We start from the raw sequence: 26,295 nt of genomic DNA, 5'->3' as shown, positions 1-26,295 counted from the left end.
CCATGGTAACTCCCATGTTAGATGCCAGTTTGCTCTTGGCAGCTCCATCACCAGCAGCCTGATGGGCAGTTAGCATGGTTGGCTTCTCAACTCCACTGGCAGGCAGACCAGAAGATCATTGTTGAGGCTTAGATCTCTGAAGATCTTATCCATAGTGCTGGCTAATGGGAGCAGGGCAGGAAACACAGCATGTAGCAGGGCAGGGTAAGGTTAAATGCACAAACCAGGCTCCTTAGGGGTGGGAGAACAGAGTTATTAGTTACCCTAGGTCTAGGACCACAGTACATCAGTTGCTCCTCAGTTTCTTGCATCTGATCCAAGATGGTTTGTCCTGAAGAGTTAGTTGCTTTAAGTGCTACCAAGATGGATTTTTCTTGCCACATGTGTGGTCTCCATGCATCTAGGTTGCTCTGTTATGAGTTTTCAGAGCATGTTTGAGACAGACCTGGGAAGAGGAAAGAAGAAAAACAAACAAACAAATCAATCTAGCTAAATGCAGCAGTTGTGAGGAGTAATAAAGACTCTCTGGAATACTAAGAACAGGTTTAGACAGCATAGGTTGGTATTTTGTTGTGTCAAAGCAGCACTTTCCCCAGCAGCTGCTCAATGAGAGCCTGAAGGGGACATCACACACTCAAGTAGGGCTTGCAAACAGAAGTGACAGGTCTTGATACTAGACTCTGCCTGTTCACCTCCATTCAAGGTGGACAAATGTTTGCAGGCTAAGCCTCCAAGGAGGGAGCCATCATCTTCCAGTGACTTGGCAGGAGTGGAGAGCTGCAGAGCAAGCAATTGCTAGAAACCATGGAGCTGAGATCTGCTCCTCCACCTCAGGCAAGAGCAGGAGTAAGCAGGAAGGGCACATCTGCCATCAATTCTGTTTTATGGGGGTTACTGAGTATCAACACAGCCTTTTATTGTACCTGCAGGAATATTTACTTAATCTTTTGAGACCTGGGGCAGAGCAAGAAGTTTTCACACAGGGGTTTCATTCACAGAAGTGTTTGCTACTGTGTGCAGTACAGCTTGCTGGTCCCTGCCAAACCTGGAATGGGACCAGTTCATGTTTCTGAGCTGAGCTCTCCAGCCTGAGAGGGTTGTGCCAAGCATGACTTCCATGGGGCTTTACTAGCCCTAACAAGCACTATCTCTGGATGAGAAGTGAAAAAAGCTCTAAGTTTACAAATTGAAATGTAAGAGGCTTCACCTGAAGGAAGCCACCATTTAGTCAGATGTGAACAGAGATTCACTCAAAACATGACCAGAGATGCTCTGAAGCAATCAAAATGTCACTGCTGGGACCAGCCTTACTGGAAGTCATGCTCTGAGCACTGATCCTAGGTGTCTGGAAAGTCCCTCAGAGGTTAAGCAGGGCTGAGATGCTCTGGCAGTGGCCCAGTCTGCGCTCTCCTGAGCCAGAAGAGATTAGCATAGCTGGAAATGAAGCAGTAGGAGTCAGGACTGTAAAACCATGGCAAGTCCTCAGCTGCATCTTGCTCATGCAGTTGAAGTCAAACTTCAACCAAGAGGTTTCTTGGCAGCTCAGGATCTTCTACCAACCAATCTTTCTCCACCTGCTCTCCCAGCTTTCCCCTGTTGTTAAGAGCTGCCTCCAAACCAGTTCTCCACTATTGTATGGATGTTGGGTGTTGGTAGCATCTCACTTTTGAGATCTACCATGACAGCAAGCAGTCAGGTTCTTTAGACCCAAAGACTGTGTTGTACCAGCTTGGTAGTCCCCAACACTGGGCAGTTGTAAGATTCAGCTGGATAGGATGCTGGGCCATCTTGTTTAGATCATGTTTTGCCCATGAAAGCTTGGGCCAGATGATCCTTGAGGTCCCTTCCCACCTGACATTCTCTGATTGGATGGAAAGGTACAAGAAGACAAACCAAGATCAGAAGTGAGGATAATATCACCTGGTTAGTGGTAGTTAAAGGCATTAAGCGAAAATTAAGTCTAATAGTTGGGCTAGAAATTAACCATTTTTTGAAAGAAAAAGAGGTTCCAGGCATCTAAACAAACAAATAAAATGGCTCCATTCAACCCAGCACAGCCTCATGCACCAGACATGACTGCTTGCAGCTGTTTTATCCCCACCTTTTTTGCCATTCTTCTGTGCACTTCACAAACCAGAGCTCTTTACCAGGTGATATGCTGGTTAGCTGGGAATCTTCCACACAGAAAGCAAACCTAGGAGGAGGAATTAAGAGGTCAAGAGAAAGTACCTGACAAAAATGTGTCATATGGATCATAGCTCATTCTAGGACAAGCTGTTTGATGTGACATGCTAACTGGAGCATCTTGATACCCCCTTACCCTGTTGAATGTCTGATTTCCTACTTTCCAATATTTTTGGAGGAAATTTTGCTTCTCCTACCCCTATGGTTCATGGCTTCTTGTCCTGTCACCTGTCTATGGGTCAGCCTAGCCCAAATCCTTGGCAACAGCAGCAACCAGCATGCAGAATACTCTACAAATGCTAAATGATGCTTATTTAAAGCTCTGAGAAATGTGGGCAATTGTCAATATCAACACTTCTCATTTGACAGCTTCTGGGTTAGCTTCAGAACAACTTTAACAAAGCATTTAGGAGTGCAGTGCTAGGTGCTGAGCTTCTTGCTGGTTGCTCAGGCAGCTTTCCAGTTACAGAGATCTCAGAAGCAGCAACATAATGCTTAAGGTGTTGATGTCACCACATTACTGGTAGCAGTTGCAGGTCTAGCTTGTGCCAAATCATCATGTTATGACTGTAGATAACCACCATGGCCACCTACTTTTCAGTACTTCTGGTGCTGTCAGTACTTTAACCCTTCAGGTACAATTTAAACCCTCTTGAAAAAGGCTATTTTAGTCCCCAAAGGCAGGCAAGACACTGTCACAGTAGCTAAACAAAGCAAAAGAACATCCCAGATCTGATCTGCAGCAACTAGTTCTGCTTACAGCCTAGTTTGCAACTTCATCCTGAAGGTTTGCAGCCTGCACCATGAAGGAACATTGCTGCTGCTCACTGCAGGGGGGCTGGACTAGGTGACTTTTAAAAGATCCCTTCCGACCCAAAGCATTCTGTGATGTGCTGGTGTGGCTGGGAATGAAAGACAGTTCAGGATACCAAGTTCAAAACCCCAGACTTTCATGGCTAGGTTCAGAACATTCCTCCTTTTGATGGCAGTCTGGTGTCAGCTCAGATGCAGCCTAGCACAGTTCTCACCTCTGCTGGGTTTCCCCAGACTTCACACGTATGCGCCTGACGTGCAGCTCCTGGAGAGCCTTCACAGGTCGATACCAGTAGCTCTTCAGCTCTTTCCACAGATCATACCACGACTGGGATGTTCCCTCCCAGGTGAGCTTTATTTTCAGCAGCTCACCCATGTCCTCTTCAGTATAGACCAGGAAGGTGTTAGTAGCATTGAGGCCAATTTGATCGAGCCTGAAAGACAAGCAGAGCCTCGTGCTTTCTTCCTTATGGAAGCATGCCAGGTGCTCATTCATTCCATGCAAGAGGGCAAACAGAGCTCTTTGCAGCTTATCAAGTGCCCCAAGCTCAACTGTCACCACTTAATTACTGATTACACTGAAGAAAGTGAGCTGAGATGGGTGGTTCAGTACAATGCACCACACATTTGGCTCAGCCATCCCTTCCGATAGCTTAAAGGTGAATTTCCTGCCTTGTGTTTCCTCTGGGAGAGGCTAAAGGAGGTCAAACAACACCTCCAGAGATATGGCTGCTTTCAGACTATGTCCAACAGGTAGTGAGGAAAAGTGAAACAAAGTACTTTAACAATGAGCTGTGAAGGTTAACCTTTAGAGGACTGGGCACATCAAAGAACTTTCTCAGCAATAAATCATAATTATGTCTTTTTTTTTTTTTTTGAGTGGTGATGAAGCAAGGCTGCTAGCTAGTGTCACCAGAGGAGAAAAAGAATGATGCCATCTGGTCTAGTCCCAGTGAACACAGCAGACCCAACTTACATTTCAAGAGGGAGAGGCTCAGAGTCTCCATTGGTGCCATGAAGGGTGACAGAGAAAGTAGGGTCAACCTCTCCCAAGCTGCTGTAGCTGAAGACATGCATTTTCATCTGGTAATGGTAGACTGGAGAGAAACAAGGACAGCATAGACAGAACCAGCTTTGCTGAGAGGCAATACTGACCAGCATCACTCCTTGCGAAATACTAGGCCACTCTTCACTGATGTCTTTGAGACATCACTGACCACTTTTTTTCCATTGAAGATAAAAGTTGACATCTATACAACAGCAGCAGGTCCAGCTGTGGGGAAGGCTCCCCACACTTGACACTGCTCTTTTTGCCAGTATGGCATGTGTGAACTGTGGTCTTACTCCTGGTCCTTACGGACAGAGCCCTCTTGATTATTACATATAGAGGATGGAGCCCAGCAGTGCCACAGGACACCAGAGCAGACAAGCAACAGCAAAAGATTCATGCTTGGCACTGCACTACTTTGAGGTGATGTTGCTGTTCCACTTCTACATCTTGCTCAACACTGAGTCTGCTCTTAGAGATGAGACTATGCTCTTGAACAACTAAACCACGAGCCAGCAGTGTGCTCTTGTGGCCAAGAAGATTAACGGTATTCTGGGGTGCATTAAGAGTGTGGCCAGTGGGTCACAGAGAGATTCTCCTTCCCCTATCCTCTGCCATAAGAAGGCCACATCTGGAATATTGTGTCCAGTTCTGGGATGCCCAGCTCAAGAGGGTTGCCCAGGGAGGTGGTGGAAGCCTCATCCCCGGAGGTTTTTAAGGGCAGGCTGGAGGTGGCTGTGAGCAACCTGCTGTAGTGTGAGGTGTCCCTGCCCATGGCAGGGGGGTTGGAACTGGATGAGCCTTGAGGTTCCTTCCAACCCTAATAATTCTATGATACACTAGTGTCCAACAAATGGCTACAAAGATGAGGAGAGAAATGGAGCATCTCTTGCAAACAGAGGCTGACAGCCTTGGGGCTGTTTGGCCTGGAGTAGAGCAGCCCCAGAGGGGATCTGATCAATGCTCAGCAAGAGATAAAGGAGGTGGAGGGGGCAAGAGGCTGGGGCCAGAATCTTTTCAGTAGTGCCCAATGATAGGACAAGGGGGAATGGGCACAAACTGGGACCCAGGAGGTTTCACATGAACAGGAGAAGAAAATTCTTTGCTGTGAGGGTGCTGGAGGGCTGGAGCAGGCTGCCCAGAGAGGTTGCAGAGTCTCCTTCCCTGGAGAGCTTCCCCTGGCCATTGCGCTGTTGGGCAAGCTGCTGTGGGTGCCCTGCTTGAGCCTCGGGGTTGGACTGGATGATCTGCAGAGGTCTGTCTAGGAGGGAAAGCATACCTTTGAATGGCATGTCTGCCCTTGTCTTCAGGTACATCTTGCTGTTCCTCCTGTTGCGAGTCTTCCTGGCGTTGTAGCCGATGCCGTTGCAGCGGTTCTTGCGGCAGCTCAGGCAGATGCCCTTCTTGAAGCGGCTGGAGTCGGTGCACTGGAAGGCGAAGCTCTGCTTGTCTTGGTTGACCAGGGAGTCCACAAAGAGGTGCACAGACCGCTCGTGTTCACATTTCACAACCTCACCAATGGCTAGGGAAGCAGAGTGGCACAGGCAAGGGTTTCATTGGAGCATTTGGCATCTCAGCAGCTGGTTAAGATATAGGTGAGCGCTGCCTTTTGGTAGCCCAGCATCGAGTTGGCCATGGCCAGACTTGAACATTTTTCAGACAGCAGCAATTCAGGAGGTCCAGTACAAGTGGAAAACAATTGGAGGCCCATCATTTAGTCTCCACTCTGAAGAGAGCTTTTAAGAGGACTCTAGACCCAGCATAAGACCACTGTAGTTTATGGACAAGCTCTCAGGTGAAGCAATTGTTCCCCTACACTCAGCACTGGTGAGGCCAAATTTTAAAGTACCAGGTTGAGTTTTGGGACCCCTACCCCAAGAAGGACATTAAGGCGCTGGAGTGTGTCCAGACAAGGTCAACAAAGCTGGTCCAGAGCAGAAGTCTTATGAGGAGTGGCTGAGGGACCTGGAGTTGTTTAACCTGGAGAAAACGAGGCTGAGGTGAGACCTTCTGGCTCCCTACAAGTCCCTGAAAGGAGGTTGCAGCCACATGGAGATTGGGCTCTTCTCCCAAGTAAGAAGTGATAGGACAAGAGGAAATGGTCTCAAGTTGCACCTGGGGAGGTTTAGGTTACACATAAGAAGAAAGTTGTTCACTGGAAGGGTTCTCAAACACTGGAACAGGCTCTCCAAGAAGGTGGTTGAATCTCCATCCCTAGAGGAATTTAAAAGCTTTGTAGATGTCATGCTGAGGGACGTGGTTTAGTGGTAGATTTAGCAGTGGTGGGTTAAACACTGGGCTCTGTGATTTTCAAAGGTGTTTTCCCTACCAAAAGGCTTCTATGAATTAAAACCAGGTCCAGTTTCTAGCAACTATCTCAGTTTAGAAGGAAAAAGTACTTTACTATGCTCTCATAAAACAGATCAACTGTGTCTGTGAACGATTTGCTCAGACTTGACCAGAGGCAAAAAACACGTGAGGAAAACTTACTTCCATAGGCAATGGCTCCCAAGACATCACTTAAACCACAGCCAGGCTGGAAGTCTCCCCCATTGGGGTAGATGTCCACATGGCCCACAGGCATCTGGATCCCGATGCTCACGCCCAGCGTTTCCCTCGTGTAGGTGTGAAGGACATCCACGAAGCTGGCGTCGTCGGGGGAGAGGCGCTTGCTAGGGTCCACCCCCTCAAACATCGGGCCAGCTGGATCTAAGCCTGGTGATGGAGACAGAGCACAGGATGCCAGGTCAGAAACTGGGTTATTTCACACGGGATATCACAGAATGTCAGGGGCTGGAAGGGACCTGGAAAGCTCATCCAGTCCAACCCCCCTGCCAGAGCAGGATCTCCTAGAGCAGATCACACAGGAAAACATTCAGGCAGGTTTTGATCATCTCCAGAGGGAGACTCCAAAACACCCCTGGGCAGCCTGTTCCAGTGTTCTGTCACCCTAAAGTGAAATAATTCTTCCTCCTCTTTCCATGGAACTGTCTATGCCTCAATTTCCACCCATTGCCCCTTGTGCTGTCATTGGGCATCAAAATAGCCAGAAACCTGCTGCCAGCAGCCCTCCTGACTATCAGTGCTGCACCGACAGTCCCTGCCTCACTGCTGACACCATCCCCAAGATCTCTCCATCTGTGGGCTCTCCGAGGGGACACATGAAGATGTCCCACATCACTTTTGGTGCAACACAACCCAGTGTGCCCTGCAGCAAAGGCTTCAGATGGACCATTGGAAACAATGCTAGGTCACAGCAAAGAGATACTTCAAGAGGCAGCAGATGAGCAAACACCAGAAGAGGTCTAGCACCCCACAGAGACCACTCATAGCCAAAGCTGCTGTGGCAGCATTTAATCCATTTTCAGACTGGACATATGGAGGGACTAAGATGAGTTTAAGAAGCAGCAGACAGGTAATCCCTGCATCTGAGATCCTATGATGGGTTTGGGACCTTCTGTTAACCTCTGAGCCTCCCCTGCAAGCTGCATCTGTGCTTCCAAACCCTTCCCCAACTTGATTGTCAGGAGTTTTTCCTGCTTCAGTAAATATAGATAATTATAGCTAGCCTCTGAGGGATTCCTGCTCCATGTAAATGCTTCATGCAACCCCTTGTGCCATGTCCAGAGTTCTCATATGTGAAAATCAGCTTCTGGAGCCAGAAGCACTTAGGAGATTTTCAGAATGAGGGTTGGGGTGTTTCAGATTGGGGTGTAGGGAGGGGCATTTGACCAGACATCCCACAGGACAAAGAGCACCCAACAGCTCTTTTTTAGTTTAGGAGCATAATGACAAAATTAGCGCCACTCAGAGGCTTAGAAGGTGGATGGTAAGAGCTTGAGCTGGACTTGCTTTAAACCCACATTTAGCTTCAAATATATCTACAATCAAGGCTGTCCTCTGAAAGGTTTGTTCACGGAACTCCCTTCACATCTAGAGTTCTAACTTTCTCCTGTGAAGAAACCTACTGCCACCACAGCTAGGAAACTTGTCATTTCTGAGTGAGCAAGCCCAAAACTTTGCAGCAAGACAGGAAGTGAGCCTCTTCAGGGAAACTCACTGACAGTCAGGAAAGGGGCTTAAAAAAAGCCACTCACCTGTGATTCTGCCTATTGTCCCATGGACATGGTTACCAGCAAAGCCTGCAACATGGGCACCCAGGCTGTACCCAATCAGGTGGACATTCTCAAGCTTGAAGAGTGGGTTCTCCTGCAAGGAAAAATTTTAAAAAAAAATTATAATTTGCCCCTCATAGCTTTCAGAGCATCTGGCACCACTCCTCTCTGCAGGACTCTGAAGTCCAATTCTAAGAAGAGATGGAAAGAGGGGGGCAGAAAATGCTTTGTTATTTATTTCAAGACAAGTGGAATGGTTTGGGTTGCACTTGTGGCTTGCCCCCATCCACAGTACCCAGCTTTCAACCCCAGTTATGACACTATTTAAGCAGCACCTGGACCAGCCTTCCCCCAGGGAGCTGCCAGCACACCTCAGCACTGGTCACGGGCTCAAGGTCCAAACACAGCACTATGGAGCACCTTCTCCTTTGCCACCCTTTTGCCAAACCAACACTGACTTTGAATGCTAAATCTTGAGTTCATGTTGCTCAGACAGAGCTCCTAAAGTCTGAGGACTACTCTAACACCACTGATCCAAGCACGCCCCAGAGTGGCATCTCCCTGCAATGCATGGTAAGACTCACACAAAAGGCTTGAGTGCACCTCCTTAGCTCTGAGCCATCACCCCACCAAGCCTCGGGGGTTGGGATTACACCAGAGCACTGGAGCTCCCTTCCCTTGTGCAACAGGTCCCTCACAGAGCATTACAACAGCAGCTTTAAGTGGTGTTACCTGCAACCAGTTGAGCAGCCTGGCGATGCTCTTCCCCACGATCTGTGTGTTGTTCACAGCGTCAGTGTAGAGCTGGTGGGCAAGGGGCAGCCAGTCCACCACCACCACGTTGGCATCCTTCTCCCTCTCCTGAAGAGCAGACACCAAGCTGCCCAGCCAGGTTTCAAACATGCCACTCATCTAGGAAGAGATTCAGGAATTCGAGTTTCCAGATCACACATCACAGTGAAGCTAATTGTGCACCATCTACATGTGGTGCTCCAGCTCCGCGCTGCTCCCCTACAAGACCCACCACTTCCCTGGTGCTGTGCTAATGGAGTAAGAAAAACAGGTTTTGGGAGGCTCGGTCTGTAATTAGCCACTTTGCCTTTTAAGGCAGGAGGAGAGGCGTTCGTCCCACATCACCTTATCGCTCTGCTGCTTGAGAGTTTCAGAAATTCTGATGGATTGCAACATTATTTCCCAGCCCTGGCACCACTGTTTGCAGAAAACCGTGGTGGAGTTGATAAGTGCCCGTTAGTGCTAGATGCTGGGCCACATCAAATGCAGGAGAAAAAAGCCTGGTAAAGCCTGTGTGCCCTCTGCTGCTTTATCAATGAGCAGAAATGAAGATCATGAACATGCAGATAAAGTCCAGATGTAGTCCAGCCAAGTGCCACCTTCGAAGTGGTCAGTTAGTTGGGTTTTAGGGAAGAGCTCAAAATCCCTTTTCCACATCTATATCATGCAGCTACGAAGAGATCTGGAGCACTTTCACAGAGTAGGACCCACATCGTTTTATTCCAGAGACCTCAGGTGCAGCTGCCGAGAGGCCAGAGTGCTCGAAACACAAAAAGTCACCCCAAATCCCACATACTCCAGAGACACAAACGATTTACATTCGCACCCTCTAAGTGGGCAGAAGGAACCTCGAGCATCCTCCAAGGGCTTGCAGGATCCTTCCTCCGTACTTACCGTCCAGCCGTGGATGATGAAAAAAGTTTTCGCCGTCACGTTGAATTTGCAATCCTCCAAACAGTTGTGGTGGCCAACGGTGAGCGCACAACCATCCTCTTCGGCGTCCGGCGAGGAGCGGAGATTAAACTTGACCGGCGGCTTGGGTGCCGGCACACGCTCCGGCAGCTCGGCGATGGGGCCATCTGCAAACCAGCGGAGGACTTCAATGATGAGCCAAAAAACAGCTCTGAACCCACCGCCGGGGCTTCAGCCTCAAGTGGGAGATGGAGAAACCAGTTCCTTACCCACCACCCATCCCAACCCCATCCCGTGCGGGACCGCGCTCACCCACCTCCTCCTTCTGCTCCTGCCGGCGGCGCAGACTCCGCCAGCCGCGCCGCAACGCAGCCGGACAGGGCGGTGCAGAACAGGAGGACAAGGAGCCTCATGGCTTGGCGGGACTGCAAGACGGAGGGACCTGCGGCACCGGAGGGACGAGCGGACGCGGCTCGGCGGGCGGCGGGGCCCTTTAAGGGGCCGCGCGGGGCGGTGCTCGCGGCCCGATGGCGCTGTCCCTGGCGGTGCCGGCACCGAGCGCTGCTCTGATTGGTCACGCCCTTCTACACGTCACGCGGGCGCGTGAATGCGAGGGGCCAGGAGGGGCGGGGTCTGGCACGCGGCCGCGTAAAGGAAAGGAGCTGGAAGGAGGCTGGAAGGAGGCTGGAGCCAGGCGGGGGTTGGTCTCTTCTCCCAAGGAACAAGTGATGGGACAAGAAGAACTGGCCTCAGGTTGCACCAGTGGAGGTTTAGGCTGGACATGAGGAACAATTTCTTCCCTGAAAGAGTTGTGAAGTCGTAGAACAGGCTTATCCTTGCATCAGGTTGTGGCTGGAGCCTGCTGCTCTTCTCCTGTTGGGATCATTCCCAGAACCTCTTAACGTCTGACGCTGCAGAATGCGTAGAAGTTCTGGGAGCTCCTCGAGCACCTCTTGTTTCAGGAGGCAAGAGACGACGCTGCTTGCCTCTCCCCAGGGAGCGTGGGTTTGAGCACAGTGTCCTGGGGACAGCTGTGTGGTCCCTCTCAAGGAGCAGCACTGTGACAGCGGTGGCCCTAAGAAAGAAAGGGCACGAGGTTTCTCAGCTGCTGGCCCACAACGGGACTTAGTCCTGCAGAAAATCAATCAGCTAAGCCTCATCGCCAAATGCTCATCATTTTGAAGTCCTGGTGCCAACAAACCCCTGCCAGACCCTCAGCCTCTGCCACATCTTCTCAATTGTTCCTCCTGCGCCTCTGCATTCAGCTGCTGCCTCTTGCCATTGTAAAACTGCAATGGGTGGGGATGTGTCCTCCTTTTGTCTGTGCAACACAGGGGAGGGGGGTGGTCCTTGCTCTTGGCCTCTGGCTTCCAAGAATCACAGTAGCAGGGAGAGCAGCTTAGCAACAATAAGGAAGAAGAAGCACAAAATAATCCCGGCTGCTTTCCCTGAAAGGTGATGATCATCCAGGGAGACGCTGAGGAACTGCAGTGATGGGCATCCTATCAACACAGAGAGCCGTGGCTCTGTGCTGACCTCTCTGTAACCCTGCTGGCCTGAGGGGGGAAAAAAGCTCCCACCCAGCAGAGCTGCTTGGAAAATAACAGTTCATTAAGCCCAGTAATTTTCAGGAGAAACTCCTAGTTTTGATTAGTTTTTCACTGGGAAAGATTTCATGGCTCCCAGATGGAGTTTTCTGGATATTGCACTAAGTAATAAATAATAAACCAGGGTAAAATGGATAATAATCAGCTGGAAGCTCAATGTTTACAGCACTTGTAGGGATGTTGGAGAGCTTAAAGTAGTGGGAAGCTTAACATTTACAAGGCTTGTAGGCTTGTTGGAGCTTTATCCCAGCAGCTGGTGTGAGCAGGGCAATGCCTGGGGACATAGTGGCTGTTCTTGGCCACATCTTTCTGGCTTTCTCCTTCTCCCCATTCCCACACTGTGATTTCCTAAAGGTTGAGTCCAAAAAACAGAAGAGGTATGGTTTTGAAATCACAAAACAGAAAAAGGTCCCACTCATCTGTAGTCACAGACTCCCTGCAGGTGGGTGCTGAGTAGCTGAGGCTGAGTTTCTTCTTCAGCAGGGAACGTAGTGGCTCAGAGCAGAGCCTCAAGATGTGGAGGCAGGCAGGACACAAGCTGAAGCTTCTTTCTTAGGAGGAAAAAGCTCAGCTCTGTATGATTCTTAAATTGATATGCTGAAGTATTTAAAGGTCTGGAGTCTACTGGTGATCTTGGGGCAGGATTTTTCAGCAGCAGCAGCATTTAATCTGAGAGGTTTCCATGTCCATGAATCCAGCAATAAGACCCTTTCAATGCCTTTTCCATACATCTCAGACCTGAGTTATGGTCAGTGTCTTCTGCAGGAACTCATCATCTCTGACTGAAACAGGCTGTCAACATTCTGCTCAAGGAGTCTGATGTCAGAAGCCCTTTGCAAAATAATTTGTCCAGAGATGGGCAATGAAGCTGGTGAAGAGTCTAGAGCACAAGTCCTGTGAGGAACTGCTGGGGGAACTGAGGCTGTTTGGGCTGGAGGAAAGGAGGCTGAGGGTTCTCTACAACTCCCTTGAGAGGAGGTTGGATCCAGGTGGGGGTTGGTCTCTTCTCCCAAGGAACAAATGATATGACAAGAGGAAACAGCCTCAAGTTGCACCAGGGGAGGTTTATGCTGGGCATGAGGAACAATTTCTTCTTGAAAAGGGTTGTCAAGATGTGAAAGAAGCTGCCCAGGGCAGTAGTGAAGTCCCCATCCCCAGAGGGCTTTCAGAGCCATGCAGATATGGTGCTGAGGGACATGGCCTGGTAGTAGTGGGTTAATGACTGGACTCAATAATCTTGAAGGTCTCTTCCAACCTAAATAATTCTCTGATAATTGTTTTGAATGTTTCTATTTCCCTGTCTTTAAAATTCTCCTGCCAACACCTCCTTCGCTTGCAGAAATCTCAGCAAGAAGCATGAAAGAGCCACACCACAGAGAAGGGAAAAGGGAAAATCCTTCAACCATCACTTGAACCTCTTTAAAGACCTGCAGAGGTAGAGTAATTCTGTCTGCAGAAGGGATTTATGGAGTATTCCCAGCTAAGGTTGCATCCCATCATGTTCACATTGCTAGGAAGGAGTGAAGGAGAGAATTTGGCTTCAGTGAGCCCTCCGGATGGGGAAAACTTGTGTCTTTTGGGTCTGTGAGGTGCTTGTTACTGAGAGCAAGAGCACAAGAAGAGTTAAAGATGCTCCTCTTAAGTGTTCCTCATTGGCACAAGCCAAAAACTGATTGGATGGTTTCAGGTTACTGTCGGGGATGGATTATTGTGATGCTGCAGAAGTTTAATTCCACATTTAGAAATCTGAGAGTGTTTTACACACCCACCATTCTTCCTGCCTGTGTTTTTTCCCCTCCATTTTCATTCTCTTTCTCCCATAAAAGAGGGAGTAGGATTTGCAGAAGGAAGGAAGAGAAAGGGATTGTTCCTCTCTCTCTCTTTTTTTTTTAAGTTATAAAACAGTTTTTCTTTTCAATTATAAAACACAGCCTAGGCAGTAGAATTTAATGGGATTGGTGTTCATTTCCCTCTTGGCTCCTTCTGCCTAATTTCTTCCTGAGTTGATGAGGGAGGAGGGATGGACATGGGACTGGAGAATAAAAGGAGAGAGGGAAGAGCTGCTTGAATGGCTGTGACCTCAGGTGCATCAAGCTGAGCCAAAGAGCATGGGAGGACCCCCACAGTGGATGGGTGTGCAAGAGGGATTGCACCCCAAAGGGTCTGTAGTGCCTGGAGAGGTGGGTCTGTGGCCCTGGAGAAGTGGGTTTGTGGTTCTGAAGAGGCAGCTCTGTGGTGAAATAACATCCCAGGTTAATCCTTGCATCCCCTTGTGCCTCTTCAGGACTTGGCTGACCATCATCCCACCACAGCACCAATTATTTCATGCTTAGTGCTGACTGCAGAGGGGGGAGATGCTACTTACATGGCTCGTTTTCTGCTCAGGATATTTTTGTCCTGTGAGGGGTGAACACAGGCCATGGTGTCTTTGTTTCACAGCCATTCCTCAAAGTCTCTTCTCCTTTCCTCAGCCTTTCAAATCCAGCCCCTCTCCAAACACACTTTACAGGACCAATACTTCACATCCTTCTGCTTACAGCAGGGACTAATCTCCAGTGGGTTATGAAATCAGCTCACATGCTTCAGTGGCATTATCCACTATTGATAGCCCCCTTCGATCCCTGTTGAGCTCTCTTTGTTGGAGGTAACCCCTTCTCCTGCCTCTTCTAAGCTGATTTCTTAGGCCACATCATTCAAGCCCCACATCCCCATGGTATTTAGATGTAGTAAAAATGACTGTGGGGGGGAAATAAATGGCAGCCAGCGAGCCAACTAAACTGTCTGACTATTAATGGTCCTGTTAGTTGCAAATTTACTTTACCACAAAGCCCCCAGCATGTAATCCTTAGATGAATGCCTTTGATTGTGAGGGAATATTTACAGCTGACCCTGCCAGCAGTCTGCAAACCTGCAATGGGCCTCCTGTCCCACATTAAATCCGCTGGCATCTGTTCCTGGGTTCTTATCAAGCACATGCTCTGTTGGTGCGGCGTTCGGGCTGCGGCACTCACGGATACGGTGGTCCTTGAAGAATAAATCCCTGCATTCCTGCCAAATGCCTAATTCTTGTTGTCACACAGGGAGGAATGTTACAGTTTGTACCTGCCTCTGGGCATCACCATTCACAGGGGTTTCCAGAAGGCTGTGGCAACCCCCTCCCTGTGGTGGCTCCTGCAGCTGGACCACTCTTCAACAAGGACAAACTTCTTGCCCACTCCGTTGTGCCACTGTGCCACACATGTCTGAGCAACAGGAAGTGATTTTTCAGGATGGTTTTGGTCTCTCTTCACCCCTGCCCATGCCTTGCATTAGTCCCCAGGAATGCTCTGGCTGAACGGGCTGTGACCCTCAGGTTATCTTACCCCATCTGCAGCCAGAGCAGAGCTGTGCAGTAGCAGAGGCTGAAGGCCAGGCAGGGCTCAGTGTGTCCTGACATCTCTTCCCCATCTCCAAGTGGACAAGCAGCTTGCCATTCCCAGCACGTTCCCTGCTATGTGAGATGGATCCAGACTGTTGCCTGCATTGTGTTGGACAGAGGACCCAGTGGTGGGTGGTGGGCCCGCTCTGTCCACTCTGCAGACAGGGATCTCTTTTGGTCTGTGCTGGGCAGTGACAGATTTACTCTCTCTTCCTATGCCTCTACCCAAAGCCCACAGTTTTCCATCCAAGCTCCGTGAATGCTGAGCATGTTTGGGCTTGAATGTGGACTTGGAGCCAAGCTCATTGGCACTGGGTGGCCAGGGGGATGTTTCCTTCTGCTCCATTCTGAGATCCTGTTTTGGTGGGGGATTGGTTGGAGAAATGCCTCAAAAGTTTGTGCTCATTTGAGCTGTCAGATGGTGGATGCTGAGTCCTCAGCAATGCTTCTGCTTTAACTCTGCTGCATGTAAGAAAAGGGGAAAGATTAGAAAATTAATGAGTTACTAAAATTGCTCCTCTGCATTTTACTGTAAGTGGAGCCTGGAGCTGCTTGAGAGTCCAGAGAGGAGGCTGGAGGGTGGCTGTTTGGTTTAAGGATTGCTTTAGAGTGTGTGTCCTTATTCACCTGCCTCTTCTTCAGATCTGCAGGAATATTTGGCTCAAGTCTGGCATGGATGTGGTAGCACCCTTGATAAAGTGCACTCAATAGTCAGCTCTACTGCAGCTTGAGAGGAGACCACAAGAGCTGGCAGAGCAGGCAGTGGTTCTCCTTGTCTGCATAGGTGGATCTGTCAGACCTGGGCACAGCTCTGTCTTTGGGCTCATTTCTGGCAATTGGCAGCTAAAACATCTTGCAACATGGTGTTTGGCACAATAGTTAGAAAGCTGACAGCTCCTCTTTCTCCTAAAACTTACCATGGTCTTTGGTGTCCATGTAGGTCTGGATGGACACCAAAAGCGAGGGAAATCTGAGCATCCTGCTCAGCTTCCCAGTGCCTACAGGAAAGGAAAGGATTGATTTCTTAAATTAATTTATGACTTACTTTAGTACAAATCTGTCAAAACATATCAGGAAGGTCTCTCCATCATTGCTCCCTTGCACCCTGGCTTGATGGTTGCAAATCTCACATAACACATTCTTAGACATTGTCTCCCATAATGTCTGCATAGGGAAGCTTCAGAAGTGTGGATCAGATGAGTAGGCAGAGAGGGTTGAGACCTGGCTGAAGGACAGAGCCCAGAGGATTGTGATCAGTGGTGCAGGCTCTAGTCGGAGGCCTGTGGCTTGCAGTGTTTCCCAGGAGTCAGGACTTGGTGCAGCCTTGTTCAACATCTTCACCAATGACCTGGGTGAAGGGGCAGAGTGGAGCCTCAGGCAGTGCTGATGGTGCAGCACTGGGAGCAGTGGCTGACAGCCCTCAGGCTGTGCTGCCAGTCAGTGAGACCTGGGCAGGCTGAGAGCTGGGTGGAGAGGAACCTCATGGAGTTCAACCAAGACAACTGTAGGGGCCTGCAGCTGGGGAGGAATAACCTCCTGCACAGGACAGGTGAAGAGTTGAGCTGCTGGAAAGCAGCTCCATGGAGAAGGACCTGGGAGTGCTGGTGGATAACAAGTTCACCATGAGCCAGCAGTGTGCCCTGGTGGCCAAGAAAGCCAATGGTGTGCTGGGGTCTGTTAAGAAGAATGTGGCCAGGAGGTCAAGGGAGGCTCTCTTCCACATGTCCTTTGCCCTCGTGAGGTCACATCTGCAGTACTGTGTCCAGTTCTGGGCTCCCCAGTTCAAGAGAGACAGGGAACTGCTGCAGAGAGTCTAGAGGAGGCTACAAAGATGCTGACAGGAAGTGCAGCATCTCAGTGAGGAGCAAAGGCTGAGAGCCCCTGGGGCTGTTGAGCCTGGAGAAGAGCAGCCCCAGAGGGCATCTGAGCAATGCTCAACAAGAGCTAGAGGGAGGGGGGCAAGAAGCTGGGGCCAGACCCTTGTCAGCGGTGCCCAGGGACAGGACAAGGAGCAACAGAGGCAAAACTGGAATCCAGGAGGTTCCATCTGAACATGAGGGGAAAATTCTTCCCTGTGAGAGCAGGCTGCCCAGAGAGGTTTTGGAGTTTTCTTCTCTGGAGTGATCCCAACACCCCCTGGGCACTGTGCTGCAGGGCCAGCTGCTGTGGATGCCCCTGCTTTAGCAGCAGGGTTGGACTGGATGATCCCCAGAGGTTCCTTTTTACTCCCATCATGCTGGGATTCTTTTATACTTCCTGGCCTGTTAGGTCAGACAGCTTATGGATATTCCTCTTCCTCTCTTTGGTGTCCTGATTGTCAGTTTGGTGCTTTGGAGATCCTTTGGCTGTATTTTGCTACGTCTGACATTAGAGGAGAATGATGTTTTAAACCACAGAGACTTTATGCAGCATCTTCTGTTATTCAGAAAAAAAGAAAGCATGACCAACAGTTTGTGGCACAGAAATAAGGAGCACAAGATGGGACTGTGCATCATGTAGGTTGGTATCCTTTGTTCTCCAGCACCCTGCTTTTCATTTCCTCTCCCCTTTGAACCTTTTGCTGTCTCAAATCTGAGCAGGGCATTGTGCTGGGATCTGCCTCAGACATTGGAAAGCCTCGAGCCATCCATGGAGGTATGTGGAGCCTTCTGCTGTCCTCAGATGTTGGGTTTACTTATACTGACATATTATTCATGTCAATTTTCCCCCCACCCCGTGCACATTTCCTGTTGAGAACCCATCAGTTACCCCATCCCTCAATCCTGTCTCATTCCTTGGTGTCTCCATGAAAAGGACATCTATCACATGTGGTTAGAGCATGTGCAATGTGAAGATGGAGAAGAATAATCTGTCCCTGAGGATGCTGCACCCCACTGGGCTCTGCCTCACCCTCTGGACATTTGTTACTAATTGCCTAACTTCTGCCATTTATTGTGTTTTTGAGTCTGTGGATCTTACTAGGAAGAATCAGTGGCTCTGTAATTAATTAAGAAAAGCTGGGGGCATTTCTTAGTGCTTTGTACTCATGCTCCTGCTTGTGATCTACAGACGTTGGTGACTCTCATCCCAGGAACTCCCAGTCCAAGGAGAGGCAGCCAGACAGACTAAGGTCAGAAAAAACAAGAGGGCTTTTCTGTGCAGGGCAGTTATATCCTGGGCTGATCCCCAGCAGTGTGGGCAGCAGGGGCAGGGAGGGGATTCTGCCCCTCTGCTGTGCTCTGCTGAGACCCCCCCTGCAGTGCTGGGGCAGCTCTGGAGTGCTCAGCACAGCACAGACAGGGAGCTGGTGGAGCAGGGCCAGAGGAGGCCACAGCAATGCTGGCAGGGCTGGAAGGGCTCTGCTGGGAGGCTCCAGACTGAGAGAGTTGGGCTTGGGCAGCCTGGAGGAGAGAAGGCTCCAGGGAGACCTTCTGGTGGCCTTGCAGTGCTTCAAGGGGCACAGAAGAAAGCTGGGGACAGACTTTCCCAGGGCTTGTTCTGAGAGGACAAGGGGTGATGGCTTTAAGCTAAAAGAGGGAGGTTGAGAGTGGAGAGAAGCAAGAAATGTTTGAGACTGAGGGTGGTAAGAGCCTGTCCCAGGCTGCCCAGAGAGGTGGGAGATGTCCCATCCCTGGAAACATTCCAGGTAAGGTTGTCTGGGGCTGTGAGCAACCTGCTCTAATTGCAGATGTCCCTGCTGACTGCAGGGGTTGTGGACTGGATGAACTTTAAAAGTCCCTTCCAACCCCAAATACTCATGACTCCAGAGTACAGGTGACATTTTCCAAGCAGACCATGATGTAGGAGGTGTGACCTGTGGGGCAGGCAGCAGCAGACCTGCCCAGTCTGCACTAGGTATGGGTGCAGGACCCCACTACCCCCCTCCCTGCCTGTAACATTCTCCTTGCATTTGCCAAGCCACTGCCTGGCCTCTGCCTCCTCTGAGGTGTGCAGTAGGTGCTGTGCTGCAGATCCAGCACCTGACTGACTCATGGGGCAGGTGATGGCCTTGGGATGGGGTGGGAGCTGAAGGTGTGCTACCTAGCAGGGCCCCATGCTGAGCAGATGCCTGCCACAGCCTTGCCCAGCGGTCCCTACCCATCATATGACCTTCCCAAGCACTGGCATGTGACAGGGCCATGCAGGCTGGGAAAGACCATGGGGAGAGGAGAGGCTGGAGAGGGGGAGGGCAGCTGGGCTGGAGAGGATTAGTTGAGTGTGGACAGATAAGGAAGGCTTTGAAAGAGAGCAGTTGTGTCAGAGTTGTTACAACAGAAAAGGGGGAGGTAGCTGGATGATTGGGAGAGGGAGGGAAGGAGTGGGCCAGGAGGGAGGAATGACCTCAGAAGTGACATTTGGGATCAAAGTGGGGAAGGCTGTGTCTTGTAGAGAGGAAGAAGCTGACATCATCAGAGCATGAGTGAGCAGAAATTTGGAGGAAATCTCAAACAATAACAACACGAATGGATGAGCTGAGAAACCACACACAGAGATGACAAATGAAGATGCTGGAAGGGTTGCTATGGACATGAGTTTGGAAGAGAGAAGATGTAGAGGGCTCAAGCTTCTCACCATGCCATTAGCAGGACCCTATTGCTGGCTGCAGCTTTTCCACAGGTTAACAGGCATCCTCCAGCCACATTTCCCAGGCTCTGAGCAGATCTCCAGCTTGCTACAGAAGAGAAACTGCTGCAGGAATGACAGTGACAGGTCATGGAATCTCTTCTGCAGGCTGCCCAAGCCCAGCTCTCTCAGCCTGGAGCCTCCCAGCAGAGCCCTTCCAGCCCTGCCAGCATTGCTGTGGCCTCCTCTGGCCCTGCTCCACCAGCTCCCTGTCTGTGCTGTGCTGAGCACTCCAGAGCTGCCCCAGCACTGCAGGGGGGGTCTCAGCAGAGCACAGCAGAGGGGCAGAATCCCCTCCCTGCCCCTGCTGCCCACACTGCTGGGGATCAGCCCAGCACAGGGCTGGCTCTGGGCTGGCAGCACTCAGTGCAGGCTCATGTCCAGCTCTGCACCCCCAGCACCCCCAAGGCCTTCTGCACAGAGCTGCTCTCCAGCCCTGCATCCCCAGCCTGGGTTGATATGGGGGCCTACCTGCAAGGACCATTCCTGCTTCAGTTCCTCTGTGCAGTGTCAGCCAGCAGGAAGCCAGAGGTGCAGAAGCCCCAGGAAGAGAACAGGTTGGACTCTGATTTATCAGCTGATGCAGAGGAGTCCCTCACAGTTAAAAAAAAAAAAAAAAAGAAAAGAGAGAGAAAAAAAGGAAAAGAGAAAAAGAGAAAGGAAAGGAAAAATGAAAAGGAAATGGAAAAGGAAAAGAAAAAGGAAAAGGAAAAGGAAAAGGAAAGAGAAAGGAAAAGGAAAAGGAAAAGGAAAGAGAAAGGAAAAGGAAAAGGAAAGAGAAAGGAAAAGGAAAAGGAAAAGGAAAAGGAAAAGGAAAAGGAAAAGGAAAAGGAAAGAGAAAGGAAAAGGAAAAGGAAAAGGAAAGAGAAAGGAAAAGGAAAAGGAAAAGGAAAGAGAAAGGAAAAGGAAAAGGAAAAGGAAAGAGAAAGGAAAAGGAAAAGGAAAAGGAAAAGGAAAAGGAAAAGGAAAGAGAAAGGAAAAGGAAAAGGAAAAGGAAAAGGAAAGAGAAAGGAAAAGGAAAAGGAAAGAGAAAGGAAAAGGAAAAGGAAAGAGAAAGGAAAAGGAAAAGGAAAGAGAAAGGAAAAGGAAAGAGAAAGGAAAAGGAAAGAGAAAGGAAAAGGAAAGAGAAAGGAAAAGAAAAAGAGAAAGAAAAAGAAAAAGAAAAAAAGAAACCCCAAAGTTTTATGTTTAAACGAAATTCCCCCTCTTTTAATTTGTGCTTAGGTTATGGATGGAAAATGTGGGCAACATCCCTGCTTCCAGGGATTTTTAGTTTCATTAACCAGAAGCATCTTTAAAGGAGCGTTTCTGGGTTAGAGAACAACCTAAGCCCAGGACAATATTTCATCCCAAGCTGCACTGACGATCCACTCTTACGTGATGCCTTTCCTTACTCACCAGGGCCACTGGCTGGTCCATTTCCCCCCGCTGCAGCCATGACCCAGCAGTCACAGACCTGCCTAACCTGCGTAAATGATTTGTTGGTGAGAAATGCTCCAAATAAACACAGACCTCAGCTCCAAGGTTGTTCAATCACACGGGAGCGTCGTCCTACCAACGAGTCCCTCCAGGCTGGGTGTGCAGGGGGGGTGGATGAACTCACAGCTCTGGGACAAGATGTCAAAAAATGGTCAGTATCAAGAGTGTATCACTGATCTTGTTGTTTTGACTGTGCTCCTGGCTGTCTGGCTGGTGTCCAGCAGCTTGGGGAGGTGCTGCCCCTGCTGCGTCAGGCTTCAGCTGCACTGACGGTAAGGACAGATACTTGGCTGTGGTGATGCTGAGGTCCTCTGGCTGGGTCCTCACCCCTGGACTGGGTGCAGTATATACAGGACACAAATAAATATCAGATCTCTGTGTAAAGAGCTGCCTGAAGTGCTTTAGGAGGGCTCACAGAGAATCAGAAGTCTTTCAGCTGTTTACATGCCTTAGAAGACACGCTTACGATTCATAGACGTGCACATATTACACATAAACATAAATTCCTTCCATGAAGTCAGCTGAAGGTGAGTGCCCTGGTGACCAAGAAAGCCACCAGTATCCTGGCTTGGATCAGCAATAGTGCAGCCAGTAGGAACAGGGCAGGGATTGACCCCCTGGACTGGGCACTGATGAGGCTGCAGCTTGAATCAGGAGTTCAGTTTTGGGCTCCTCACTGCAAGAAGGACATTGAGGAACTGGAGTGTGTCCAGAGAAGGGCAACAAAGCTGGGAAAAGGGCTGGAGAAAGGGCTGGTGAAGAGCAGGTGAGGGACCTGGGGTTGTTTAGCATGGAGGAAGGGATGCTGAGGAGAGACCTTCTGGCTTTCTGCAACTTCCTGAAAGGAGGCTGGAGCCAGATGTAGTCATCTCTTCTTCTAGGTAACAAGTGACAGGACAGCCTGATGTAGTTGGGAATGCCCTTGCTTACTGCAGGAGACTAGATGACTTCTAGAGTTCCCTCCAAACCCAGTGCATTTTGTGATTCTGTGACAAGAAGAAATGGACTCAAGTCGTGTCAGGGCAGGTTTATGTTGGAGATGAAAAACAATTTCTTCCCCAAAAGAGTTGTCAAGGCCTGGAACAGGCTGCCCAGAGCAGTAGTGGAGTCCCCATTCCTGGAGGGCTTTCAAGCTATGCAGATGTGGTGCTGAGGGACATGGGTCAGTGGTGACCTAGCAGTGCTGGGTTAACAGTTGGACTTGATGGTCTTAAAGTTCTTTTCCAACCAAAACCATTCCATGACTCTCTCCAGCTACCACCTGCACCTGTTAGGAATTGCAGTCCCCAAGCAAGGTGGCAGGGGCAGATGTGTGCCTGAGCCAGGCACTCAAGCAGCAGGAAAGGAGGGACTAAAAGTAACACCTTGGCCTCTGAATGGGGTAGATGAGGACAGGTTTGCTTCTGCACATGTGCTGTGGCAGTGGTTGAACTGCAGAGCAGCTGGCAGGTGAACAGGGGAGTCCTACACCTCTCTTTTTGGTTCCTGGCCTGCTGTGAAATGCCAGCCCTGGCTAGTCTCTGAGCTCACCTCTCCCTCTGGCTAGGAGGGATGGTGGCTGTCAAGGGCATTGACTGACTGTAGCTTGAGATGACATTTGGCTTGGCAATGTCAGTCAGGCTGATAAGGCTGTTTGGTTATTGACAGCTAAAGACACAAAAGGACTTAGATCATACAACACTCCTGTTCCAGTACACTCCTTGCCGCCTGCTGGGCTCTTCCAGGGCAGCTTAATGGGTTCAGCCCCCTCCCAGCCCCAGGGGCACATCCAGAGGTGACCTGTGAAGCTGTCACACCATGAGCTGCTCAGCAGAAAACCTGCAGCATGAAGAGTGGGGCCGTCTTTGCCACACAATACCCTCTGGCCTCATGGTTAGGATGTAGCTTTGAAACCTTTTAAGGGAAGAAAACAGAAAATGGCTCTCCCATGTCCTGGGAGTGTGCTCTGGCCACCACATCACTGGGTTTTGATAGGCACTATGCTTTCTGCTGCTTTCTGCCTCAGGAAATGGTAAACACCTTTGCTGCCCTTGTGATGAGCCCTCATGGAACCACAGCACTGTTTAGGTTGTAAAAGACCTCTGAAATCATTGAGTCCAACCATCAACCCTAGGACCACCATGGTCATTAAGCCATGTCCCCAAGTGCCATGGCCACAGGTTTCTTGAGCACCTCCAGGGACAGTGACTCCACCACTTCCCTGGGCAGCCTGTTCCACTGCAGGAACATTGCAGGTACCACTCTTGCTGGAAATAAATTTCTTCTAATCTCCAGCCTAACCTTCCCCTGGCACAATTTCAGGCCATTTCCTCTCCTTCTATCACCTGATACTAGGGAGAAGGGACCAACCCCCACCTCACTGCAGCCTCCTTTCAGGGAGTGGCAGAGAGCAATGAGGTCTGCCTTCAAGCCTCCCCTTCTCCAGACTAAACAGCCCAAGGTCCCTCAGTTGCTCCTTGTAAGACTTCAGCTCTAGGCCCTTCCCCAGCTTTGGTGCCCTTCTCTAGACCTGCTCCAATGTCTTTCATGGCAAGATGCTACCAGCAGGAGCTTCTAGAGGAATGGTTCAGGTCTGAACACAGCTGGATCTTTGCTCTCAATGCCTGCTGAGAAACTGAAGTCTTCCTGGGCATGCAGATCATCCCAGACTAAGGATGCCACTAGGGTGGGATTAGGAGGAAGCTGCTTTCCTACACAGGAGTTTTCAGGAACATGACTTTGGCCTTACATGCCAACATTATCTGCTAAGGATCCAAAAGCTGTTTTCTTCAGTCCTCCTGCAAGCTCAGCATCCAAGGCAGCTGCTGCACTGGGGGAATAATCTGAGTAAACCTCCACAAAGGGCACAGGCTCAGCTGCCTCAGCCCTGATCTCAGCACCAGATATGTGCAGGGCTGCCTCCGAGAGCAGTTGTTATCCTCTTGACAAAGATGAAAACATGCATCTCATTTCCTGACACCATACACAGCAGCTCCTGCCTCTGCACTTCCACCACCACAAACCCTCAGCAGCTGATCATAAGCAGTCCCACGTGTCAGGGAAAGAGAAAACGTGCCCTGTTTGTGCCGGATTTGCTCAGTGAGCACAAGGACCATGTGATAATTCCCACCATGTGTCAACTGCTTCTGTTTCACATTGCTCTTCCAGCTTTCACTGCATGTCTTGTGGTTTCTGTGCTCTGCTGCTCAGGAGAAGCTGTGTGTGAAGCTGCTTCCCATGGGAGGGCTGGGTGCCTCCACTGGCAGATTCCCCCAGTGTGGTGGGACCAGGGAAGTGATTGAGGACCTCTGTTTTCTCCAGGTTTAATTTGTTGCATGTGGAAACTTGTCACTCTTGGAAATACCACACTTCTTGTTCCATAGGAAGGAGAAATGAAACATTTAGAAAGCACTGGAAGTCATCACTGAGATCCCTTTACATATTTACTGCTTCCTCAAAGCCATGAGACCCCCAGAGGGGAGACTTTTTCTTGCCTGTTTATTTTTCTCTGGTGATGCCTGACTTAGCAAGGCTGCTGTGCGTGTTCTCTGGCAGCACTGATCCGTCTTCACACCACTCTTCTGGGGTGGGTGTGCCTGCCGAGGTGCTGAGTGTCTTCAAATCCCATGGATGATGATGGAAGTGCTAATTGGTGAAAATGTGGCCTGGTTTGAGCTGGAGCAGAGCTAGCTCTGGTCAGTGCTGTGACTTCCCAGCTCAGTCTCTGCTCAGTGGGGCTCCTTCTGCAGCTCAGGGCAGGTTGGCACAGCCAGGGGCTGATGGGGAGAGCTCCTGCCAAGGGCTGGCTGCAGAAAGGCTCTGCCTGAGACTTGCTCCTGGGCACACCAAGGGCACTGCCACAGCTTGTGCCACACCCTGGGGGGCAGGAAGTCAGAGCTGGACACCTGCAGGGAGGAGCAGACAGGAGAGGTGACCCTCAACTGCCCAAGAAGGGATTGAAGCCCATGGGTGGCATCTTCAGGAGCAAGCTGAGGGATCCCCAGGGTCAAGCCTCTTCTTCACTGGCTGCTGTCCCAGGAGGACTCTGTCCTTCTGCCTTTGATCCTGTTCTGTGTGTTCCTGAATCCAGATCCAGAATCCAGCTTCTGAATCCAGTTCCCCTCTGCTGCTGAGTCCGGTCTGGGACTTACCCAGTGCCTGCCCCCAGCACCAGTGGTGCCAATGGTGCCATCATTGTCATCAGGGGGTGAGTTCTGTGTTGGTTTGTGCCTCTTTGTCTCTATTCCATGGCATTGTTTCTCTTTCCATCTCAGCTGGTTTAGTTTCTTTCCCCACCCAAGAGTCCATCTCCCCTGTTCCCTTTCTCTTCCCATGGGAAGGCAGAGGGCTTCACGGAGAGCCTTCTTCACTTGTGTGGTGGTCTGCCCAGCCCTAAACATGGACAAAGCAGATCTTGGTTATCTCAAAACAAGCACCTGCAGCCAAAAGCTAGTGTGTGTGTTCTTGTGACTATGGATTCCTAAGACTTTTCTTTTTTTTTTCCCAGAAGCTTTGTATGTATATAAAAAAAAGGCAATAACATTTATCCACATGCCATCAGGCTTCCTTGCTTTGAGCCTGGTGGGGGGAAGTCACTTGAAATCTTTCCAGGAAGCATCCCCTTTGAAAGCAAAGGAAAAGGCATGTTTTGAGGCAGGTAAATGGACAGCTGCAGTCAGAGTTAGAGAGCTACAGTTTCCAGCCATGTAAATATTTGTGACAGTCCAAATATTTTCCTCTTCCCACCTGGGTGAAATCTTAGTTTCAAAGCTTTGGGGGCTTTTAGGGCTAAACAAGAGATCCAAAAATGCTCTGCCCTGCTTATTTCCAAAGGCAGAATCCAGCCTGGACTCTCTCATGCCAGGCTGCTGGCTGCCTGGGAGGTTGTTCCTCTTGTTTTTCCACTCTGTCAAGCTTCTCTTGATGAGCCTTTTGGTGGTGCTGGGTACCACTTTCAGGAAGTGTTTTATTGAGTTGCTGCTTTGTCCAATTTCCCAAGCAGATCTCGTTGCAAATGCAGCTTAAAATGGGAACAGAATATTTTATTTTAACAAGTAAGTGTTCCAGGTTTTTATAATGGTGCAATAAATACAAGTTGCAAGTTGTAAACATGAATCTCCAGAGGGATCTGGACGAGCTTGAGAAGTGGGCCTGTGTGAACCTCAGGGAGAAAATGCACCTGGATTGGGACAACCCCCAGTATAAACACAGGCTGGGGGAGAAGGGCTGGAGAGCAGCCCTGTGCAGAAGGCCTTGGGAGTGCTGGGGGTGCAGAGCTGGACATGAGCCGGCACCAAGCACTGCCAGCCCAGAGCCAGCCCTGTGCTGGGCTGGTCCCCAGCAGTG

At 49.9% G+C, this 26,295-nt stretch overlaps 1 protein-coding gene across 1 annotated transcript; it reads right to left on the bottom strand.

Annotated features, from left to right (window-relative positions):
• Positions 1-423: 423 nt before the first annotated feature.
• LIPG (lipase G, endothelial type) lies at positions 424-10,277 on the bottom strand. Its single transcript, XM_054397501.1, has 10 exons — positions 10,181-10,277; positions 9,847-10,010; positions 8,893-9,072; positions 8,143-8,254; positions 6,536-6,760; positions 5,325-5,567; positions 3,974-4,094; positions 3,213-3,431; positions 2,102-2,194; positions 424-445 (listed from the first exon to the last, which is right to left on the bottom strand). The coding sequence occupies exons 1-10, from the start codon at positions 10,275-10,277 to the stop codon at positions 424-426; spliced, it is 1,476 nt and encodes a 491-aa protein (XP_054253476.1).
• Positions 10,278-26,295: the final 16,018 nt, after the last annotated feature.

This window comes from Indicator indicator, chromosome Z, assembly GCF_027791375.1.
Source record: "Indicator indicator isolate 239-I01 chromosome Z, UM_Iind_1.1, whole genome shotgun sequence".
NCBI classification, from domain to species: domain Eukaryota; kingdom Metazoa; phylum Chordata; class Aves; order Piciformes; family Indicatoridae; genus Indicator; species Indicator indicator.
This window is presented reverse-complemented; position numbering and strand designations above follow the sequence as displayed.

Coding starts and splice junctions, on each gene's coding strand:
- LIPG (XM_054397501.1), bottom strand. CDS start 10,277: ATGAGGCTCCTTGTCCTCCTGTTCTGCACCGCCCTGTCCGGCTGCGTT. Junction 6,761..8,142: donor GACAATAGGCAGAATCACAG/GTGAGTGGCTTT, acceptor CTCCATCACCAG/GCTTAGATCCAGCTGGCCCG. Junction 4,095..5,324: donor GGCAGACATGCCATTCAAAG/GTATGCTTTCCC, acceptor GTTTCTCTCCAG/TCTACCATTACCAGATGAAA.